A 22,200-nucleotide genomic window follows, 5' to 3' on the forward strand; every position below is an offset into this window, starting at 1 on the left:
GTTATATAACAAATCAAGAGTGATCATATTTTCATAAGTGGATTTAATGTTATAACAGTGTCAGTTTTTCCCAAGTTAATCTACAGATTCAGTGTAATTCCAGTCAGAATTTCAACATGCTGATTCTAAAATTTATATGGAGGAGCAAATGGCTAAGAATAATCTAGTGCTGGTCAAATATACCAGATCCTAATCCCTGAAATTTATAAATGTTACCTTATAAGGAAAAACAGTCTTTCAGGTATGACTAAGATCTGTTTTTTTTTTAATCACAAATAATACTTTTAATTATTTAGCTTCTTAGAGTATCCACAAAACAGAAACTGACAAATCTACGTTATTATTTAGTCAGATAGTTGTTTTTGACTCTTGCAAATCCATGGACTGTGGCCTGCCAAGCTTCTCTGTCCATGGTATTTTCCAGGCAAGAATATTGGAGTGGGTTGTCATTTTCCCCCTCCAAGAAAGATCTTGACATAGGGAGATTATCCCAAATTATTCAGGTGGGCCCTGAATCTAATAAAAAATATCCTTATAAGACAGAGGCTAAGGGAAATATAAGACATACAGAAGAAAAGAAGGCAGTGTGTAGATAGAGACAGAAATTGGAGTGAGGTAGCTATAAGCAGAGGAGACCAGAAGCTGGCTCCTTTAGGAATGTTCTCCACTAGAGCCTCTGGAGGAATGTTCTTGATTTTGGCCCAGTGAAACTGATGCTGAGCTTCTTACCTGCTAAACTGTGAGAGAATTAATTTCTATTTTAAGCCGCCAAGTTAGTGGCATTTGTTAGGGTAGCCACAAGAAATTAATATAAATAGCAAGACAGTTTTGAAGAAAAAGTCCTGCTAGATTCAGGACTACTATAAATCTATGTTTATCTATCCTAGAGTAAACACCCTACTTTGTGGATTATATGAGAACTTGATGAATAACAGATGTCATTGCATTTCATTGGGAAAACAGTGCTAGGAAAATCGGTTATCCTGTAGGGAAATGTATAATTAGATTTCCTTTCTTCATGTCATATACAGAAATAAATTCAAGAGGAAAATAGAAATATGAAAGTAAAATCTTTTAGAAGAACATGTAGAGAAAATAAATATTTTCCTCCCCAGCTTTTTAATATGAATTTCAAACATTTAGAAAAATTTGAAGAAAAGGAGTGAACTCCACTCATATACCCACTTATGCCTAGATTTTAAAAATTACTGATATTTTGCATATACATGTATTTTTTATTTTTGTCTTTAAAATTAAAAATATTTTTGGCTAAGTCATTTGACAGTGAGTTGCAGATGTCATAACTATCAACCTACATCTTGATAGAATATATATGACCTCAGAGGAGTGAAAGGTTTCTTAAAATAGATATAATAAGCAAACAACATAAAGGAAAAATTGACTACATTAAAATTTTAAACTTCAGCAAACCAAATACAGTGAAAAAGGTTTCAGACGGTGAGAGGAAACTTGCAATGTATGTTAATTGTTGAAAGATTATAAGAAAAAGACACAAAACCAAATAGAAACATGGGCTAATTTGTAGAAGAAACTGATTGGCTGTTAAACACGTGAGATGATGTTAAACTTTGCTTTTAATTAAGAAAGTGAAAATTAACATCATAATGAGATATTTCATACCCAACAGATTGATACAAGTGAAAAGGCTGATGAACTAAGTATTGGTAAGCATGTGGGCAGGCTCATGCATTGATTGATATAGTATACTTACTCATTCACTTTGGAGACTCTTTAGTAAAGTGGAACACATGCATATCTTTTGACTCAGAAATTCCTTTCCTAGGTTTACACCCTATAGACAATCCTTAGATATAAACACAAGGAGATATGTTTAAAAACTTCCACAGGAGCATTGTTTAGAATAGCAAACAAGTTGGAAATAATCTAAATGTCCATCAGCAGGCAAATGGACAAATATATTGGTATATTCATACAATGGAATATCTTACAGCAATGAAAATAAACTGGTCCTATATGTATCAGTAGGAATGACTCTCTAAAACAACACTGAGTTAAATAAAAGCGGGTTGCAGAACAATAGTATGAAACCAGAAATTTTTTTAAATTGTGGAACATATGTAAATGCTAAAGGAACGTAGAAAGCATGGAAACAGCATATATTTGTTATATATATATATATTAGGTTATATTTGTAGTATCAAATTTCTTGAGGCAGATGGTAAGTACAAAGTATATGTTATAAATTCTCTATTATTTCTGAATGTCTGAATATTCAATAGAAAAAGTCAAAAGATAAAGTCTGTTTGTTTGGATGAATATTAAAGTTGGTAAAAGGAATCATTGGTAGAATAAGGGTCCTGGAGTAGGAGGATGAGATCCAAATCACAGGTAGAAGGATTGTCTTTAAAAAGACTGTAAGGGAGCTAAATTTTGATGGACATATCAAATTTGGTTCATTATTGGATTGGTGGGGTTTTTTTTTTCATAAATGTTTAAATTTCTTGGCTTGAAAAGATGTTAGGTATGCTTAGGAATTTATATCAGAAAATGTTATAATGGCACATTTGTAATCTGGTGAATAGGTAAGCTAATATTTTTACCTATCCCTAAGACTTTCATGTAGGCTCAGCATCTAGAGTAGATGGCAAGATGATTTTAAAACAATGTATGCTGATATGTTTCATTGTGTCATATCCAGGTTTTGGTTCTTTTTCCTTCTAAAAACATCTAAAAAAATTTTTTTTTCCTTCTTAAAAAAAAAATTTGTAAGTTTTAGATCATTTATTTGCCTTACTCTCTTTGAATTACGTAGTTGTTTTTTGACTTTCCTTCATTTCCTTGCTGAATTGTGACTTTTTCCCCCTGTAGCTGTTTCCTTCTGAGTATGAAAGATGATAGCATTGAAGGCATTTATGACACTCTAAAGCAGTGTGCATTGATTTCCAAGTCCGCTGGTGGAATTGGTGTTGCTGTGAGTTGTATTCGAGCTACTGGCAGCTACATTGCTGGGGTAAGCTTCTCTTGTGTGACTAAAAGTATGTGGCTGGAGGGACTCAAGTCCATAAACAACCAGGGTTGTGGTTGAGAGGGCATTTGCGGGAGTGTGGGAGACCTGGGTCTCTGTTAATTACTAGCTGGCTGTGCAACTTAGAATGAGTGATTTCACTACTTCTATCTTATTAGAGGTTGATTAGTTGGGCCCTAGGGTCCTTTTTCCTACTCCAGTATTCTTGCCTGGAAAATCCCATGGACGGAGGAGCCTGGTAGGCTGCAGTCCATGGGGTCTCTAAGAGTCGGGCACGACTGAGCGACTTCACTTTCACTTTTCATTTTCATGCATTGGAGAAGGAAATGACAACCCACTCCATTATTCTTGCCTGGAGACTCCCAGGGACAGAGGAGCCTAGTGGGCTGTCCTCTGTGGGGTCGCACAGAGTCGAACACGACTGAAGCGACTTAGCAGCAGCAGCAGCACGGTCCTTTTTAGCTCAGATTTTGGAATTCTGATTTACTTTAGCAAAAATAATATTAATAGCTTTTATTATTCATTGCTTCAGTTCAGTTCAGTCGCTGAGTCGTGTCCAGCTCTTTGCAACCCCATGAATTGCAGCACGCCAGGCCTCACTGTCCCTCACCAACTCCCGGAGTTCACTCAAACTCACGTCCATTGAGTTGGTGATGCCATCCAGCCATCTCATCCTCTGTTGTCCCCTTCTCCTCCTGCCCCCAATCCTTCCCAGCATCAGAGTCTTTTCCAGTGAGTCAACTCTTCGCATGAGGTGGCCAAAGTACTGGAGTTTCAGCTTTAGCATCATTCCTTCCAAAGAACACCCGGGGCTGATCTCCTTTAGAATGGACTGGTTGGATCTCCTTGCAGTCCAAGGGACTCTCAAGAGTGTTCTCCAGCACCACAGTTCAAAAGCATCAATTCTTCGGATTCATTGCTTACTATATGCTAAATGTTGTATATAAGTTTTATGTGAATTACTACAACCTTATGAGATAGATAGATATTACAAACACAGTAAACTTTACTCCTTACAGTAACTTTGTGAGTACAGCCACTGTTGTTTTCATTTTACAAGTGAGGAAGCTGAAGCTTACAAAGTTAAATTACTTCCAGAGATTAGTCATTTAATATGTGATAGAGCCAGGGTTCAAGCTTAATCATTAATACTTTATGAGGTAAATTTCAGCTCTTTTAGTTCGCTATTCACTGGGAGTCAAGATCATGGTTTTGGGTGGAATCTTAAAAATAATGCAAATGGATGCGTATGCATGACAGAAACAGACTCACAGATAAAGAAGACAAACTTGTGGTTACCAAATGGTCGGGGAAGCAGGGAATGACAAATTAGGGATATGGCATTAACTGATATATAAACTACTATATATAAAATATTTAAGAAAGGATATACTGTATAGAATAGAGAATTATACCCATTATATTGTAATAACATATAATGGAGTATAATATGCTGAAATCACATTCAGTATAAAATACTGAATCACTATGCTGTATACCTGAAACTAATAACAATATTGTAGATCAGCCATACTTCAGTTTAAAAAACAAAAGAAAAAAGGTAATGATTTTGAGTAAGACCTGGATTTAAATCCTGTCTCTACTAATTACTAGTAGTGTGGCCTAGTAGAAGTTATTTTACTTCTCTGAGTTTGTTTCCTCCTCTATAAGGTGAAGAAAATATCTCGCCCTATAGAAAGAGAGTCCAGAAGAAAACCATTCTGTTATGTGGTGTTCATTATCTTTCTAGGCTGCTTAAAGGCTTGCCTTGGGTTAGAATGATTATTTTAAAAAATTGATAGGTATCTCATCTTCATTCTAGAATGTATTTATTGGAGAATCTCCATTTGCCTTATTGTCTTGATTTATCCACTGCATATAATTCTTACTATAAATTGCCTTGAATTCTTTTGGGAAAAATATACTGTGGTAGGGTTTTTACTCTACCCAAAGTATTTAATTATATGATGACCTTTTGAAAGTATGGGGGTTTAAATTCAACTATCCTGATTTTGGATTCGTTTGACTTACAGTTGTTATTTCTCATCGTAAGCTAGAGATGCCATGAAATAATGTTGTACATGTTTGTAATTTATTCCACAGTTTTATTTTATGTTGGGCATTATGTTTTCAAAGCAGAGGTAGAGATGGGGAGCAGATGACGCTAGACTGGGAGAAAGTAATTTGCCTGCTGTTGAGCCATCTTCTTCTTTTCCTTGCTGACCGCCTCTTGTTCCTCTGGATGACTTTATCCTGTTTCTTTTTCAGACTAATGGCAATTCCAATGGTCTTGTACCGATGCTGAGAGTATATAACAACACAGCTCGATATGTGGATCAAGGTGGAAACAAGGTATGCTTTGTGAGTGAAAGTCCTAGAAATCAGAACTGAAAATCTCATATAAGCTATAATAAGATAGCTCACTATGTATGTTTCTAACAACTCTGTTTTTTTCCACTTTTATGATCAATTTAATGTGTGTATACTTTTTACTTATTTTAAAGTATAGACACTTGAAGTATACATATACAATATATATTATACATATATAATTTGATGATTATATACTTGTGTAATCACACCAGTCAAGCCATAGAACATAGACACCAGTGTGTCTCCTTGTGTACCTTTGTATTAATCATCCATCACTCCTACACATACGTACGTTATCCTTGGCTCCAGGCAGCCAGTGATCTAGTCAGCTTTCTTACAAGACAGTTTATTTGCAAAGAATTTCTAAAGTGGTGACTCATATTGATACCTTGGAGGGAGGGCATGGCTACCCATTCCAGCATTCTTGGCTGGAGAATCCCCATAGACATAGGAGCCTGGCAGGCTATAGTCCATGGGCTTGGAAAGAGTTGGACACGTTTGAGCGATTAAGCACATGTTGATACCTAATCTTGAAAAGGGGTTGTAATATTTTTTCTAGGTTTTTATTTAAAAAAAAAAAAAGACAAAAAGCAAAACTTGGCCTGTTTTATAGGGGGAAAATAGAGAGTATTGGGCCATTTTTCCAATGTTATCAGCAGGATACTTTGCAGCCATCTAGCCTATCTAATGGAATCTGTGAGGACCTTGTTAAGACATACCACCTTTTTGTGATCTTTAATAAAAAGCACAACTTATTGTCAAAGTTAAAGCAATTTTTTGGGCTTTACATACACATCATAGAGTGTAAAGTGAGCTGCATGACAGCTGAAGAGGAAGCTTCATCTCTAGTTCACTGTGTTACTTTGGATAAATTATTTAGTCTTTCTTGTTCTACATTTTCTTTGTGTTAATTGTTCTTTTTTACACCTAGGATTGTAAGAAAAATACTACTACTTTATATTTTATAGTACTTTTATTTGTATTATCTCATGTAATTCATTAATTGTAGTGAAGATCCAAGAAGATATTATTGAAGTGCTTTGGAAAATATGAAGTTCCTTTATTTCATTCTGATTCTGAAAAGAATGATGATTTATTTACCTTTAGCGACCTGGGGCATTTGCTATTTACCTGGAACCTTGGCATTTAGACATCTTTGAGTTCCTTGATTTAAAGAAGAACACAGGAAAGGAAGAACAGCGTGCCAGGGACCTTTTCTTTGCCCTTTGGATTCCAGATCTCTTCATGAAGCGAGTGGAGACTAATCAGGTGAGAGATAGTTACTTGTTAGTAATAACAACTTGGTTCATATGAGTTTTCTCCTCAGTCATCTTAAATCATGCTTAGGAAGAATCTACCTATATGTTATGCAGCAGCAAGGCATGCTGACCAAGAGATGCCTTTCTTATCTTCTTGGATTTTTATTTTCTAAAGCAGATGCTCTAAATGCTTTAGGAGTCATGAACAAATAGGCAGAACTAGATGTTTGGACTTGAGCCTAAATATTGTTTCTGAAGCAGAATTTTAAGACAGTCTATGGAGGCCACCCTCTCCCTTGTAGTATTCCTAATGGACCATGTGTGATTGGTTATTTGAAGTTTCTTATGGTTGGTACTCTTCTTCCCTTGGCAGGACTGGTCTTTGATGTGTCCAAATGAGTGTCCTGGTCTGGATGAGGTCTGGGGAGAAGAATTTGAGAAGCTATATGAAAGGTATGGAAAAAACACAAAAGTAATAATGTTTTAACCTTGTTTCTTTTATTTATAGGATGTAAATTTCAAAACTATGTCAATCATTAGCCTAGTTTCTAGGATTCTTCAGAAGCATCTAGAAGAGAATGTGACTAGTAATTTTGTTTTAGTATGTTTTCTTCCTGAATCTTCACCAAAATTTTGGTTTGTCTTTCTTAAAACTTTGGAGGGACTTCCCTGGCTGTCCAGTGGTTAAGACTCCACTCTACCACTGCAGGGGCCACAGATTTGATCCCCGATTGGGGAACTAAGATCCAGCATGCTGCGTGGCATGGCCAAAAAAATTACTCATGACAAACCTCCCCCCAGCCCCCTGGCTAGGATGCCCAGGTAGGGGAACACCCCCAATGGCAGTGGCTGGACAGGAAGTATGGAAGGAAGTGAGGAGGGCAGTGAGGGGGTGGGGGGCGATGAGGGCCCTGACAGATGCAGAGGGTGTCTAGAGTACAGACATTGAGCAGAGCTTCCAGGAGGCCACGGCCACTTACCCATCCTGTGGCCAGTGGAAAATTCTGTTCAATGGAGTCAAGTTGTATGGTTGTGATAAACTGATTGCCTGCAACATCAAACTGAGAACATGGAAGACCTAAACTCGCAAACAGTCTCTAGTCGTGTCCAGGCTTTGATCCAAGGGAAGTCTGGGGAAATCCAGTTGATGCTCAAGACACTGAATGTGGACCAGGTTTCCAAGGACAAGGCTTTCCAGACAATGACTACTGTGTCCTTTGCCCAGCTCATCTCAGCACCTTCCCTGCAGGCCAGACTGGGTCCCACCAGTCCTCAGGCCCCAGGCCCTTTCCATTTTAGGTCAGGGCTTCTGGGCCCTCCTGGAATGTTCCAGATGTGAAGCCATTCTCAAAGACACTGTTCTCCTTGTCACTGAATCCTCCATCTACTGCTCTGCCAGGGTATGAGCTTCCCAAGCCCTCTTACCCCTTGCTTTGCCCCCACCTGCCACATCACCCCCAGCCTGGTAGGCTTGGGCTCTGGGCACTACTTGGTCACAGCACCTGTTTGTACACATCAGCCTGCACTGCTCCAACCTTGGAGTGCCCTGCCTCGAGAATGTGGACATCTGACAGATCTATGACAAATTCCCTGAAAAAAGAGGAGCTGTAGGAACTGTGTGACCGTGGGGCCAGCCACACTTTCTTCCTGGTCAGGTTCTGGGTGGACCTGACCTAGGGCCCAAGTGGTGAGGAGGTGGGGCCGCCAGCGGCAGCAGTGGCTTCTGTGGAGAGAGCAGCCAGTATGAGAGCCTGGACCACGTGACCCTTGCATGTTCCTTTAAGGTCTACTCCTTTGGCAAGCAGGTGGTGGAAAAGGTGGAGACAGAACACACCCTCATGGAGGATGGGAGGTTTGTGTACCACATGTTGCACTCACCCATGTGCAAGCACCTGGTGAATTTTTTCACAAGCTGCGGCAGCTGCTGGAGCGCCATGCAATGGACAGCATCCTGGAGAACTTCACCATCCTCCAGGTGGTGACACAGAGACGCCTAGGAACTGCTGCTCTGCACCGCCTACATCTTCGAGGTCTTTACCAGTGAACGGGGTGCCCAGCACCACATTTACCGCCTGGTTAGGGACTGAAGGGGGACCCCAGGAGTGGCTCATCCCCAGAATACCCTCCTCTCAGGAAGGACCTCCAGCTTTCCTCTTACTTGGGGAGGGGCTGCTCCTTAAAAACTGTGTTGTGAGTTGAACGTGCTGGGACTGTGAGGAAAGGATGGATCCTGACGTTGGAACCTCACAGAGGTGTCTGAAAGGACAGATCACTCCAGAGCATTAGACACGCGGAACAGAAGTGTGACAACCCTTGGGACACCACTGGTTCTGTCTCTGACAGGCACCCTCTCCCTTTTCTGTTTTGGATGTTTTGGAGGGCCCCCAGCAGCAGCAGTTACACATTGGCTTGTCCCTCTCTGTTGTTAAGCGCCCTCCCTCTTGCCAATCTGCCTTTCCTTACCACCCGCATCCCAGTACCCTGATAATCGAATGTTAAAAGTTAACCCTTTCTGTGCAGGAGCAGACCAGGTGGGCCCTGGAAATATTTCTTTTTTAATATAACAAAATTAATTATTATTAATTAATAAGAATAATATTCTTAATATTAATTAATAATAATAATTATTATTAAGAAACAGAACAAAAATCTTTGGGACATGTAAATAGGTGTTCAAGTTAAATCATATTTTAATAGATCCTCTAAACAATTAATGTAGAGTTATTAATTTGCTTTATTATAAAGTACATTTGATAAAGCAAGTCATGCTTTTGTATTGCACACAGGAATTGAGAGCAACTGGGGTGCAGGTGTCAGAAGCTCATTAAGTAATAGCACCAGAGTACTGCTGTAGCACAATGGCACTGTTTAACTACTTCAGTCTTTGTTCCTTTTTATTATGGAAGGTATTATTGATTTAGTGGGTCTGGCTTTAGCCATGGTAAAATGTGTATCATATTCCTAATTTTTTTCCCTTAGCAAAACTTAGTAAAAATTTAAGAGTTTTCAATATTTTATATTTTGGTGTTTCTCTTCATGTTGTCTGCAATAAAGATTTTCTTAGGGAATATTAAAATAATACTAGCTTTGCCTTCCAGGTATGAGAAAGAAGGTCGTGTCCGCAAAGTTATAAAAGCTCAGCAGCTTTGGTATGCCATCATTGAGTCTCAGACAGAGACAGGTACCCCATATATGCTCTACAAAGATTCCTGTAATCGGAAGAGCAACCAGCAGAACTTGGGAACCATCAAATGCAGCAACCTGTGCACAGAAATAGTAGAGTATACCAGCAAAGATGAGGTAGGTAGAAGAACTTCTGCCTCGGGTACTGAGAGAAGAATCTTAGGAGTTTGTGAATTGTTTGTGAATCTCTCACTTGATTTCCCTTGAGTTGAGTGAAGGGAGTGTTCATAGCTTGCTGTAAGCAGAAGGGCACTGAAATAGATTATAAAGGAAGGAAGAGGTATGATGTGTGCCCTTAAAAATCTTCTAGTCTGAGCCATATAGAAAAGACTGTAGACTTTTTCTTACACACACATTGTTGTAATAATCTTTTCTTGAGAAAAATAGCAATACATAATTATTTAGGTTAGAGTTAGGACAAACACAGTAACGTGTTAGAGTCTGTATTCAGTTTAAAATAGTAAGCATGAGAGTCCTTTCAGTGAATGTGAGACAAAATTCTCATCTCAAATCTTTAAGACCATTCATAGAAGAGGCAAGGCTGGAAATGGGATATAGATTTGGTTATTTTAAAAAGAAGTTTATGAAAAAGCTTTCTATTTGGGAAGAACCACTGGTATGACAGATTAGAGACAGGGATAGGTTTTGTGCAGTGAGTGGAAAGTAAGTTTATTGTGATGGAGCAGATATATTAAAGGAGGGATGGCTGTGGTTGAGGGAAGAGAGAAAGTATGTGAAAGCTGGCATATTTCAGACATAGGAAAGCCCTTGTAGATTTTTGAAAGGAAAATAGCATTGCTAGGATGGGAAGGATAGCTCTTGATTCTGGTTATAGAATGGCTTAGTGTGAGAAGCAGTTGGAAGTTACTTTATAGAGATTGTTGCGTTAGATGACAGACTATGTGGATATTGGATGTAAGCTAAATGAGGAGGAAGGAACAGATCCTGAATTCTAGGACCTAAAAACATGACAGATGAAAAGTCAAAGAAAATGGTAAGTGAGCTGAACATACTGCTGAGCTTGCAGTTTGATTTCACAAAGTTTACTGACCACCAGGCATGTGTAAGACACCAGACTAGGTGCTCTGAGATACAAATGAATGTGGCTCAGTCCCTGCCCTCTAGAAACTTACAATTAAGTTGGAGGAAATTGGCATATATTTATATTGTTATATAGTTAGACTGTATTACAGAGAATAAAATGACCTTTTTTAAAAACAAAAAATCAGATAATACCATTCTCTGCACAATATTTATCTTTGACTTTCCAACCCATCCAGAGTTTGTTCATTTTTTAAAAATTGAGATATAAATCACATACCATAAATTTCACCCTTCTAAAGGATACAGTTCTGTGATTTTTTATTAGTATATTCATAAAGTTGTACAACTATCACTGATAACTAATTCTAGAACATTGTTACCACCCCAGAAAGAAACCTTGTACCTGTTAGCATTCACTCTCTGTTCCCCTCTTCACCCATCCCCTGGCAACACTGATCTATTTTATGTCTCTGGATTTGTCTGTTGTGGGCATTCCGTATGAATGGAATCATGTAATATTGGGCCTTTTGTGTCAGTTGTCCATGCTGTAGTATGTATCATTACCTCATTTCTGCCCTTATAATGCCCTGTGAGATGGTACACAACTGAGTGTCCCACCTCATCTGTTCTTATTTTTCCCCTTGCTCACTGTGCTCCAACCCTTCTAATTTCATTGCCATTTCTCATACTCCTGCTGCAGAAGTTTTGAGTGGTAAAATGCTCTTTTCCCCAGAGAGCCATGTGACTTGCTTTCTAACTTCTTCAGTTCTTTCTTCATATGTCACATTCTCAGTGCTGTCTCCCTTGATGACTCTATTTAAAAATGGCACTCCTTCCATCCTTAGCCCCAATTTCCTGCCTTATTTTTCTCCCTTGCATTTATCAGGCTTATGTGATTCGAGCTATGTTTTAAAAATGGGTACTTTGTCACGATGTGTAGAGTTGATTAGGTATGAAGGGCATGAGGGAGTCTAGGTGAGAGGAGTTGAGAGTTTGGATTGGGAGAGTCATAATCAAAACGGTGAAGGAAGTATATTCATTATTATTTAGCATTTGCTATATGCCAGGTGTGGTGGTGCTAGTCCTGAAAATGTAAGGATAAAAAAGATATGATCCCTAACCTGAAAAAGCTCACCACTTAGTGTAGTAAGAATCACCTAAAGAGCTTTCTTAAAATTCAAACTTGGATCCTTTGTTATGGCTGTTGGAGTCTCAGTGACGATGAGGTAGACATGGGTAATTTGGAACAGCTTTTTACAGTGATAGAAATGTTCTGTATTGGGTGGCTACTGAGCACTTGAAATATAACTAGTGCAATTAATAAAAAATTTTAAATTTCATGTAGTTTTTATTTAGTGGCTGTTGCATTAGACAGTGCACATCTACTGACATACATAAAAATTATAGCACAATGACATACGTCTGGTAAAGAGCCTTGTACTGTGGAGTGTATGGTTCTTCCCCCATCTTAAGCTGTCTCACTGGTGCATGTAACCGTCACACATGGGAATAGGTCCTGGGGTTTAGAAATGAACAGGTGAATGGTGAAGAGGAAGCAGTCAAAGATAGAAACTAAAACTTGAATGTCAACAAGTTTTAGAAGTTTACAGGGTAGTGTCATTGAAATAAAAATCATGTGATTCTTAACCCTTTTTCTTCAAATTCTAGGTTGCAGTCTGTAACTTGGCTTCCCTGGCCCTGAATATGTATGTCACATCAGAACACACATATGACTTTACAAAGTTGGCTGAAGTCACCAAAGTCATTGTCCGAAACTTGAATAAAATTATTGATATTAACTACTACCCTGTCCCAGAGGTATGAATAGATTTCTCTGCTTATTGGTGATAATTGAAATCCAAGGTGGAAGGAGTTGATCATAGTCTTCTAGTCATCATGTTATCATTGGAATGATTGGAATGGTGTGAGAAAACTGAGATAGAGAGTGTGTCATTTGGTACAGAATGTTGGTTTTACTGTTCATTAATGTCATCTCTTTCTTTTCTAAATCTATTGGCTCAAAGGCAAGCTTGTCAAATAAACGCCATCGCCCCATTGGAATTGGGGTACAAGGTCTGGCAGATGCTTTTATTCTGATGAGGTACCCTTTTGAGAGTCCAGAGGCCCAATTATTGAATAAGCAGATCTTTGAAACCATTTATTATGGAGCCTTGGAAGCCAGCTGTGACCTGGCCAAGGAGTATGGCCCATATGAAACCTATGAGGGCTCTCCAGTCAGCAAAGGAGTAAGTATACGGATGAAATTTCTCTTTGCCTATGGGTTCCTGTAGTAGGCTTAATGGTAGCCCTCAGAAAGATGTTCACATCCTAATGTCTGGAACCTCTGACTATTAAATTATTTGGTGTAAAAAGGGTCTTTGCAGATGTAATTGAGGAGATTATCCTGGATTATCCAGATGGGCCCTAAATACAGTGACAGTTGTCCTTACAAGAGACACAGAGAAGAAGGAGCAACACAACCATAGAGGCAGAGGTTGGAGAGATGTAGCCACAGCCCAGGAGAACTGAAGCCACTAGAAGCTGGGAGAGGCAAAGAACCAAATCTCCCCTAGACCCTGGGGATGGAGGGGGCCTTCCCAACATATTGAGTTTGGGCTTCAGGCCTCCAAGACTGCAAGAGAATAAATTTTGTTATTTTAAGCCACTAAAGTTGTAATCTATTACACCAGACATCTGAAGCTCATATAGTCCTTTTGTTCTCTGGAGTAAAAGTATATTCTATTTTAATCTCTTTTATTTAAAACTAATTATTGCTAAAAGATGTAGGAAGAATGCTGAGTTAGTTTTTTTTTTTCTTTTTGGATGGGTGGGGAAGGGAGTGGTACCTTGCATGGCTTGCAGGATCTTAGTTCCCTGAGCAGGGATCCTGAGCCCACAGTAGTGAAAACACTGAGTCTTAACTACTAGATCACCAGGGAACTCCCAGGTATTAGTTTTCTATAACTAAACTTAGCAGATTAAAACAACATACATTCAGTATCAATTTCCATGGGTCAGGAGTGCAGACTTGGGTTAGCTTAATCTCTGGGTCTCTCAAAGTCAAGATGTCAGTAGAAGCTGTGATCTCATCTCAGGCACAGTCCTCCAAGCCCTCCTGGTTGTTCATTTCCTTGCAGTTCTAGAGCTCATGGCATCTTGATGCTTCAAAGCCAGTAGGAGGGAGAGTCCCTCATTTCAAGAGCCCAGTCCAGTCACCAATTTGGGCATTTTCATTTGTCAGGTCAGGGCCACCCAGGATAATCTCCCTTTTTGCTAAAAAATTAAACTGATTCTCAACCTTAATTGCATCTGCAGAAACCCTTCACATTTGTCACAATTGTGTGAGTGACATCCATCGTGTTTCCAGGTCCTGTATATACTGAAGAGGAGGAGAGTTTGAGGGCCTATACCCCAGGAGGTGGGAATCTGAGTGCTGTCCTAGCATTCTGCCATCACACTGCCTTTATCCCCAGTAGGATGATTCTCTTCCCTGTAAAATAAGATGTTAGATTTAGTTCTCACAGTTCCTACTGATATTTAGGAACTCTACATTGTTTGAAAATAGGTGTTAATTAGCTAAGTAGGTAGTATTTAGAGATAGGATAGATCAAGGCTGTAAAGAAAGATGAAGGTAGAGGGTAGAGTAATTCTTTTATTGTACAAAAAGAGAATACATTTCAGCAACATGCTTTCATTTGTTAAAATTTCCTGGTTTGTAGAGATGATATGGGTCTTCTGAGAGGACTCAGCAGGGATAAGGGGAAGAGGTAAGCCTTAATCAGCCTGCTTTGAATCAATATGACTACATAGCAATTTGTCTAGGAAAATCTCTGGACCTTATACTCCTTACATGACAGCATTTGTTGGGATATGGGGACATGGCAGTTAGTCATTTGCTTGGTTTTTGTCATAGTTTCAGATGATCATTGAATGATTTATCATCAATTTGGGTTGTTTGTTCCTTAGATCCTTCAGTATGATATGTGGAATGTTACTCCTACAGACCTGTGGGACTGGAATCTTCTCAAGGAGAAGATTGCAAAGTAAGTAGAGATGTAAAGTAGCTTTGGGTTCAGGTTTTTATCGTGCCTCTTTCAAACTTAGGTATGTTATTTTATCTTCTGAAATTCATCTTTTTCTCTTTTAAATGGGACTAAAAGGACCTATCTATAGAACTGTTATTGTGAAAATACTTCCTAGGACAATATATGTATAGTAGCCTGCAATGAAAACATTTTAATACTTGGTAGGTATTATTAGTCGATGTTGTTTTAGGGCTTAACTAGCAAGAATGGGTAATTCTTTTTCTCATTAAGCATTCATATTTCCAAGTGTGTTTGCTTTTTAAATGTTTTCCACTTTTATTTATTGCTTAATTACATTGGGCATATAAATGGCTTTCACTGAATTGATTATCATAGGACTACACTAGGGAATTTAAAGAGCTTTTGGAGGGTTTAATGTATTAAACTGTTGGAAAGAAAAATGTAAAAATTGAGTCTGTAGGCCTTTTCAATTAATAAACATAAGAAATTTGAGTGCAGGCAGAATGTTTTTCTATTGAAACAGGTTGCTTTTGCTTTCTATGCTTTCTATCATGACTGTCTGACATGTCCAGGTTAATGAATATACATAGTGTTTAATGTTTGCAGAAGGAAGCAGTTGCTTTAAAATGCTCTTTAAATATACCCGTTTACCTTCAGATTGTTTCATTGCTCAAATAATATATGTTAGACAATTTAGAAAAATATACAAATGAAAAGGGAGTAAAATGAAAATTACCCCAGGACCACCTGTTTGTATTTTTTTGTCTGTCATCCTCAGACTTTCTTCTGGGTTTGTATATATATGTGTATTTACATGCAAATTCGATTTTTAAAAAAATGCCCATGAACTCTATTTTTACTTTGTTTTTTTCTCAAAATACTGTAGTTTAAATGTCTTTTATGTATAACTTTTTAAAGTTTCAAAATTAAAATAAAAATTTCAACATAAATACACATTCATTGTTAATAAAGTTCAAGTACAGAAATAAAATAGAAAGTAAAAGTCCTTTTTTATACCTCTTCTACCAACCACTTGTCCTACAAAACAAACAAAAAACCAACTTATTTCTTTTCTCAGAGATCACCAGCATGAATGGTGTATATTTTTCTAGACCTTTTTCAGTTCATTTGCAGATATGATCAAACTTGACACATTCTTTTTTTTTTTTTTTTATTTTTTTTTATTTTATTTTTAAACTTTACAAACTTGACACATTCTGAGACTTTTTATTTAGTGATTTAGTTTGGAGAGCTTTCTCTTTTAGTACATGCAAATCTACTTAATGTTTTTAGTGATTACAGATGATTCCATAGTTTGGATGTATGTGACTTTTCAAAACATTTTCTTGTCTGTGGACAGGAAACCACTGTCCACTTTACTGAGGGAGTAGACATGAGCTAGTTGGTGGTTTACTTGATGCCTCACAACTAGAAACTGACATGAAAGTGAAAGTGAATTAGCTCAGTTGTGTCTTACTCTTTGAGACCCCTGTGGACTGTAGCCTACCAGGCTCCTCTGTCCGTGGAATTTTCCAGGCAAGAGTACTGTAGTGGGTTGCCATTTCCTTCTCCAGGGATCTTCCTGACCCAGGGATCAAACCCTGGTCTCCCGCATTGCAGGCAGACGCTTTACCATCTGAGCCACCAGGGAAGCCCTGGTGAAAGTGACATAGAGAAGCTGAAATTTCAGTTGTACACACTCCATTAGGATATGAGGCTCGGTGCTAAGTACTGTATGAATCTAGAGGTATGGAATGCAGCAAAGGCAAGCTCTTTGTGCTTGAGAAACTAAGTAAGGTGAGACATGTACACAAATAAAATATACGTAAAGGTACAGGTCATAAAAAATATTTGCAATGCACATACTTGTATTTGACAGTTTTACTTAGTGTTGTCTGCCTGATCAGGAAAGATGTTTTAGCATAGGTATCTCTTCAGCTGAGGTTTTTATTATTACTATTTTATTACTACTACTATTGTTTATTTTGACTGTGCTGGTTCTTCATTGAGACACGTGGACTGAGTTGCCCTGAGGCATGTAGGATCTTAGTTTCTCAACCAGAGATCAAACCCACATCTCCTGCATTGGAAGACAGATTCTTAACCACTGGACCACCAGGGAAGTCCCTAGGCTGAGCTTTGAAAGATGTGTTTAGCACAGTTTGAAGATTTTCAGAGCTCAGATACTACATTTTTAAGCACTCTCTTTGGCACTGAATGGACTCAAAAGGTGTAAGCATTCATCTAGGAACTTTAATTAATGAGGTGATAGAGGAAGTCAAGAATATTATACTTTGAGCATCATTTTCTCCATTCATTATCTTATTCAGTATAAAGAAGAGTTGTGGTGATAGATGTTTGGGTCTTACCACTTTCACATCATTAAATTTCCTTAAAGAGCCTAGCACAGTGATCACATAGTCTCTTAGAAAAGAGTGAGGGTTAAATGAGTGTACCTGTAACAGGTGGGGACTCTCCAACAGCCATTTGAGTGTTTCCTTGGGCAAGATGGTGTATCAAGTGCTGTGATTCTTAAGTGGCATAAGTCATGGCATGATAAAGGTTGTCAGGAGTAAAAGTTGTGATAATTCTGTTGAGGAATCAGTCATTCATTTAGGAGAGGGGCATACTGTAGAGTTGCATCCCTGTAGGGGTTAAATGCAAACGTCAGCATGTGAGTGTGGTGCATGTATGGTATTACAGCAGCTACTTTACTATGTTGATTAAAGTAGCTGTCTTCCTGACAGATAGTAGCATAAGGACCAGCACCTAATAATCTCCTTTTCTTCAGGTATGGTGTAAGAAACAGTTTACTTATTGCCCCGATGCCTACTGCTTCTACTGCCCAGATATTGGGAAATAATGAGTCAATTGAACCTTATACCAGTAACATCTACACTCGCAGAGTCTTGTCAGGAGAATTTCAGGTAAGAAGATTACAACCAGACCTACTGGAAAGTCTTTTAGAAGCCTGATGTTAGGAGTAAATGCTACTCATATTTAGGATGCCCCTCTATCTTAGAATGCTGGCAGAGTTTTGATTAAGTGAGCTGTCAATATTATTTATGTTATTTCAGCATATAATAGACATTTTATAAATATCTGTCAGAAGAATGAAGGATTGAGGGTTGAGTATGAAAGCAGTTTGTTGATATTGGAGTTCATGTAATGTGTAACCATTCTTTAATCATGTAGTATATGTCTATACTACGCTATACTACATGTGCTAAACTATAACACATATACTGTAGCCTCACATGCTTAAGTTGATGATACTCCAAATGTATAGAAGTATCTTTTAAGATAGTGGTTCTCAGCCTTGGTTACAATTTAGAATTTCTGATGGGAAGGACCACTGTTTTTTTTTTTTTTTGAGGTTCCCAAGTAATTCTTGTGTGCAGGTTGAGAACCACTAATTTAAAAGATATTTATTTGTGAATTTACAAATATTCTGAAGTAAATTTCTGTAAGGTTTGGGTTGGGTACATTTATAATTTTCTCAAGTATTTATTGTGTCCATACTTAAAACAAGAAAAGAATCATTCTACATACCCAGCTTAGGCAGTTAGCTCCTTTCACTTTTGCAGTACTATATGTTATGTTTTGAATAACAGGTGTCAGGATTTTAGAGGAATATAGCTTTCATGTGATGAGATATGTCACTCAGTTTCATAAAAAATAGAATTTACCAAGCAATCTAATGTTAAACTCCAAGTGTGTAATCCTCTTCAGGCCCTGTTGTTGTTTATTCCTTCACATTTTTTCTCCTTTTCCTTTCAGATTGTAAATCCTCACTTACTGAAAGATCTTACTGAGCGGGGCTTGTGGAATGAAGAGATGAAAAATCAGATTATTGCATGCAATGGGTCCATCCAGGTACAGAATGACCAAAAAAACCAAAGTGTGCTCTTCAGGAGCTAAGTTGAACATTGGTACCTTCTCGATTATCCCAGGCAATACAGAGAAAGAATGGCTGTTCACTCTGGTCATATATCCAGGCCTTACCCTCTTGTTTGTGCAGCACTATAAAACAATGGTTCCCAACTTCTCTGCATGTTAGAATACATTAAAGAGCTATTAAAGCTGAAGCTTAGGTTGTTCCCATACCAATTAAATGTCTGGGAATGAGAGTTCAGGCATCAGCATTTTTTAAAGACTCTCTAGATAATTCCAAAGTGCATCAGATTTTGGAGACCAGTGATGTAAAGCCTGAAATTAGAGTCAAACTTAATTAAAAAGTTTGATGGAGATTGAAGACTGATAGTTCAAAAGACAGAGCCACAAATAGTGTTTAACAATAAAATATTTGCAATTGAGAATCAAGAAGCATTTATTTGTAGATAGAGGCCACTTATTAGATATTGGTCTGCTCAGCAACACAGATAAAGATTCCTGTAACATTTCTGTATTTGCTGATGGAAACTGTAGCATTAGCCAGCCTATGTTTTGATGCACACTAACCCTAGACCTAAGAAATAAGAAAGCCTTATTTCTATTGACTTCGAGTGGAGTTTGTGGAGTCCTACCATATTTAAAGGGTTTTTGTCTCATTGCTTCCTTGGGTCATGTTTCTGTGAGTTACAGCCCTGAATTTTTGTATTTTCTGCAAAACTCAAGGGTCTTTTATTGCTTAGCTTTGATCTGGCCTTCCTTTATTAAGTGCCTCTAAAACAGTGAATGTTTTGGCCATTAACCAATTAAAAATGAATCTTACATAACTACCACCAGATTGATATTTTGTTGGTTAGATGGGGTTTTATTAGACTTCATAAACTGGAAGTGAGTAGTCTTAGGAAACTTGATAAGGATCATACTGTATTAAATGGAATGTCTAGGATCAGATCTGACTGGAAGTAGAATCACAGCCAGACCCTGGGGCATCGTTCTATTAATTATACTGCTTTCTTCAACCAGAGTACAATAGCATCTGCTTTACCTTTTTCAGAGCATACCAGAAATTCCTGATGACCTGAAGCAGCTTTATAAGACTGTGTGGGAAATCTCTCAGAAAACCGTGCTCAAGATGGCCGCCGAGAGAGGCGCTTTCATTGATCAAAGCCAGTCTTTGAACATACATATTGCTGAGCCTAACTATGGCAAACTCACTAGTATGCACTTCTACGGCTGGAAACAGGTTGGTGGAGGAAGTCAACCAACTTAGAATACTTTAGAATTGGAACAGAGTTTTATTTTCTAGCTACCTATTAAATATTGCCACCTGGAAGTTCTTTCACTTTAAGTCCAATATGTTAAAACTAACATGTGGGTTTACACTAGATTAAGCTCTCACTTTGAATTTTCTTATTTTGGGTGGGATTATTTTATTCGAAGCTTGTAAGCTCATAGGAGTTATCTATGATCCTTCCTTTACTTCCCATGTATCATTCACCGTGTGCTGTTGGTTGTTCATTTGTACTGTTTCTTAAATGCCTTTCTTTCTATTCCATCACCACCACCACCTTTATTCTCAAGTTCTTACCTGATCTCTTTGCTTCTGGTATCTTTACTCTAGGCCAGCTTGTGTCCTGCTACCATTCCTAAAATAAAACTATACATCAACCACCTATTCAAAAATACCCATTGTTTCCCAGCTTTAAAACAGAATAAAAGCCAATCATTTAGCTAGTCACTGCCAACTGGTAAAGACCTGTGAGTCTATGATGTGTTCTTTTTTAAAAAAAAGAATATTTATTTTTATTTATTTGACTTGCATCAGGTCTTAGTTGTGGCTTGCAGGTTCTTTTTTTTGGGGCACTCAGACCCTCTAGTTGTGGTGCTTGCGGGCTCAGTAGCTGTGGTGCAGGCTTAGTTGCTCTGCAGCATGTAGGATCTTAGTTCCTGAACCAGGGGTCAAACCCGTGTCTCCTGCATTTGTGAGGCAGAGTCTTAACCCCTGAGCCATCAGGGAAGTCCCTATAATGTATTCTTATTCCCTAACAATGTTCTAGGTATTTATATAGAATTATAATTTTATCCTTTATTTAACAAACTTTTATTGAACTTGTACTGTGTTCCAGGACTGGGGGTACTGAATAGAAGGTGGTGATTCTTAACCATGAGATAGTTGTCATCTGTACTTATACAGAGAAATGGTCTAGACCTCTAAATAGTTACAATCTAAAGCAGACATGTTTTCTTAGGTACACTTGGAAGTCGTGCACGTAAACAAACAAAAAAAGACTAGAGAACAAAAATATTTGACATTTTGAAAATGATAAGCTTGTTTTAGTGGTGAAAAGGGTAGCGGGTACTGTCTGTCTCCTTCTCTCTCTCAGCGTTTTTGAGAGGGCTTCCTGTGCTGTGTGTGTGCTGTGCCTAGTCACTCAGTCATGTCCGACTCTTTGCGACCCCATGGACTGCAGCCCAGCAGGCTCCTTTGTCCATGTTATTCTCCAGGCAAGAATACTGGAGTGGGTAGCCTTTGCCTTCTCCAGGGGATCTCCCCAACCTGGGGATCAAACCAGGTCTCCGCATTGCAAGCAGATTCTTTACCATTTGAGCCACCAGGGAAGCCCAAATAAAAAAACAGCTGGGGCTTCCTAGAGGAGATATAATTCCAGATTTAGAAAGCAGTTTGACCTGGTCTATGGAAATGTGTTTTAAACATTGGTCTTGAATGTTTAATGTTCTCACAGCTTCTCCTAGTTAGTTGTACTTACTTCCCTTTCAGGGTTTGAAGACTGGGATGTATTATTTAAGGACAAGACCAGCTGCTAATCCAATCCAGTTCACTCTAAATAAAGAAAAGCTGAAAGATAAGGAAAAGGTATCGAAAGAAGAAGAGAAGGAGAGGAACACAGCAGCCATGGTGTGCTCTTTGGAGAACAGAGATGAATGCCTGATGTGTGGGTCCTGAGGAAGGGCTTAGAAGAGACCAGCACTTCCTCAGTAGCCAAACTACTTCTTGAGCATAGATAGGTGCAGTAGGTTTGCTTGAAGTCGTACGGCTTTGCTGGACCTTTTTGCAGCAAAAAGATCAAGTGGTTTAAAGTACTGTTTCTGTATACGTGTGAAAGTAATGATTTTTTTAAATTGATATATTGGGAATCAAACTAGATGTTTTAGAAATGCAAAAGAAGTCATTTTGCAAATAGGGAGTGATTAAGTAGGGTTTTTATCACCCATCTGGCACCCCTTTTCTGGTGACTTCCATTTTGGTAAGGAAAGTTTGGTGTGTGCATAGAAGCAAAATGAGTCATAACCTGTGAGAAGTGCTGATGGGGCCTTTATTTGGGTATGGTCTAAATAGGTCATTCTGAAATAAAGATAATAAACATTTCTAAATGAC

General features: G+C 38.3%; 1 protein-coding gene and 1 pseudogene across 1 annotated transcript in view; both read left to right on the forward strand.

Annotated features, from left to right (window-relative positions):
• The window catches only part of RRM1 (ribonucleotide reductase catalytic subunit M1), a 40,255-nt gene extending 18,055 nt beyond the window's left edge, over nucleotides 1-22,200 (forward strand). Inside the window, exons 8-19 of the mRNA XM_006043376.4 lie at nucleotides 2,851-2,992; nucleotides 5,276-5,359; nucleotides 6,488-6,649; nucleotides 7,013-7,092; nucleotides 9,738-9,939; nucleotides 12,535-12,684; nucleotides 12,891-13,112; nucleotides 14,833-14,909; nucleotides 17,704-17,839; nucleotides 18,693-18,788; nucleotides 19,858-20,046; nucleotides 21,583-22,200. Coding sequence (XP_006043438.1) covers nucleotides 2,851-2,992; nucleotides 5,276-5,359; nucleotides 6,488-6,649; nucleotides 7,013-7,092; nucleotides 9,738-9,939; nucleotides 12,535-12,684; nucleotides 12,891-13,112; nucleotides 14,833-14,909; nucleotides 17,704-17,839; nucleotides 18,693-18,788; nucleotides 19,858-20,046; nucleotides 21,583-21,768 — 1,726 coding nt within the window. The 3' untranslated portion in view covers nucleotides 21,769-22,200. The remainder of the gene's footprint in view (nucleotides 1-2,850; nucleotides 2,993-5,275; nucleotides 5,360-6,487; nucleotides 6,650-7,012; nucleotides 7,093-9,737; nucleotides 9,940-12,534; nucleotides 12,685-12,890; nucleotides 13,113-14,832; nucleotides 14,910-17,703; nucleotides 17,840-18,692; nucleotides 18,789-19,857; nucleotides 20,047-21,582) is intronic.
• LOC102402618 lies at nucleotides 7,102-9,731 on the forward strand (annotated as a pseudogene).

This window comes from Bubalus bubalis, chromosome 16, assembly GCF_019923935.1.
Source record: "Bubalus bubalis isolate 160015118507 breed Murrah chromosome 16, NDDB_SH_1, whole genome shotgun sequence".
NCBI lineage: Eukaryota > Metazoa > Chordata > Mammalia > Artiodactyla > Bovidae > Bubalus > Bubalus bubalis.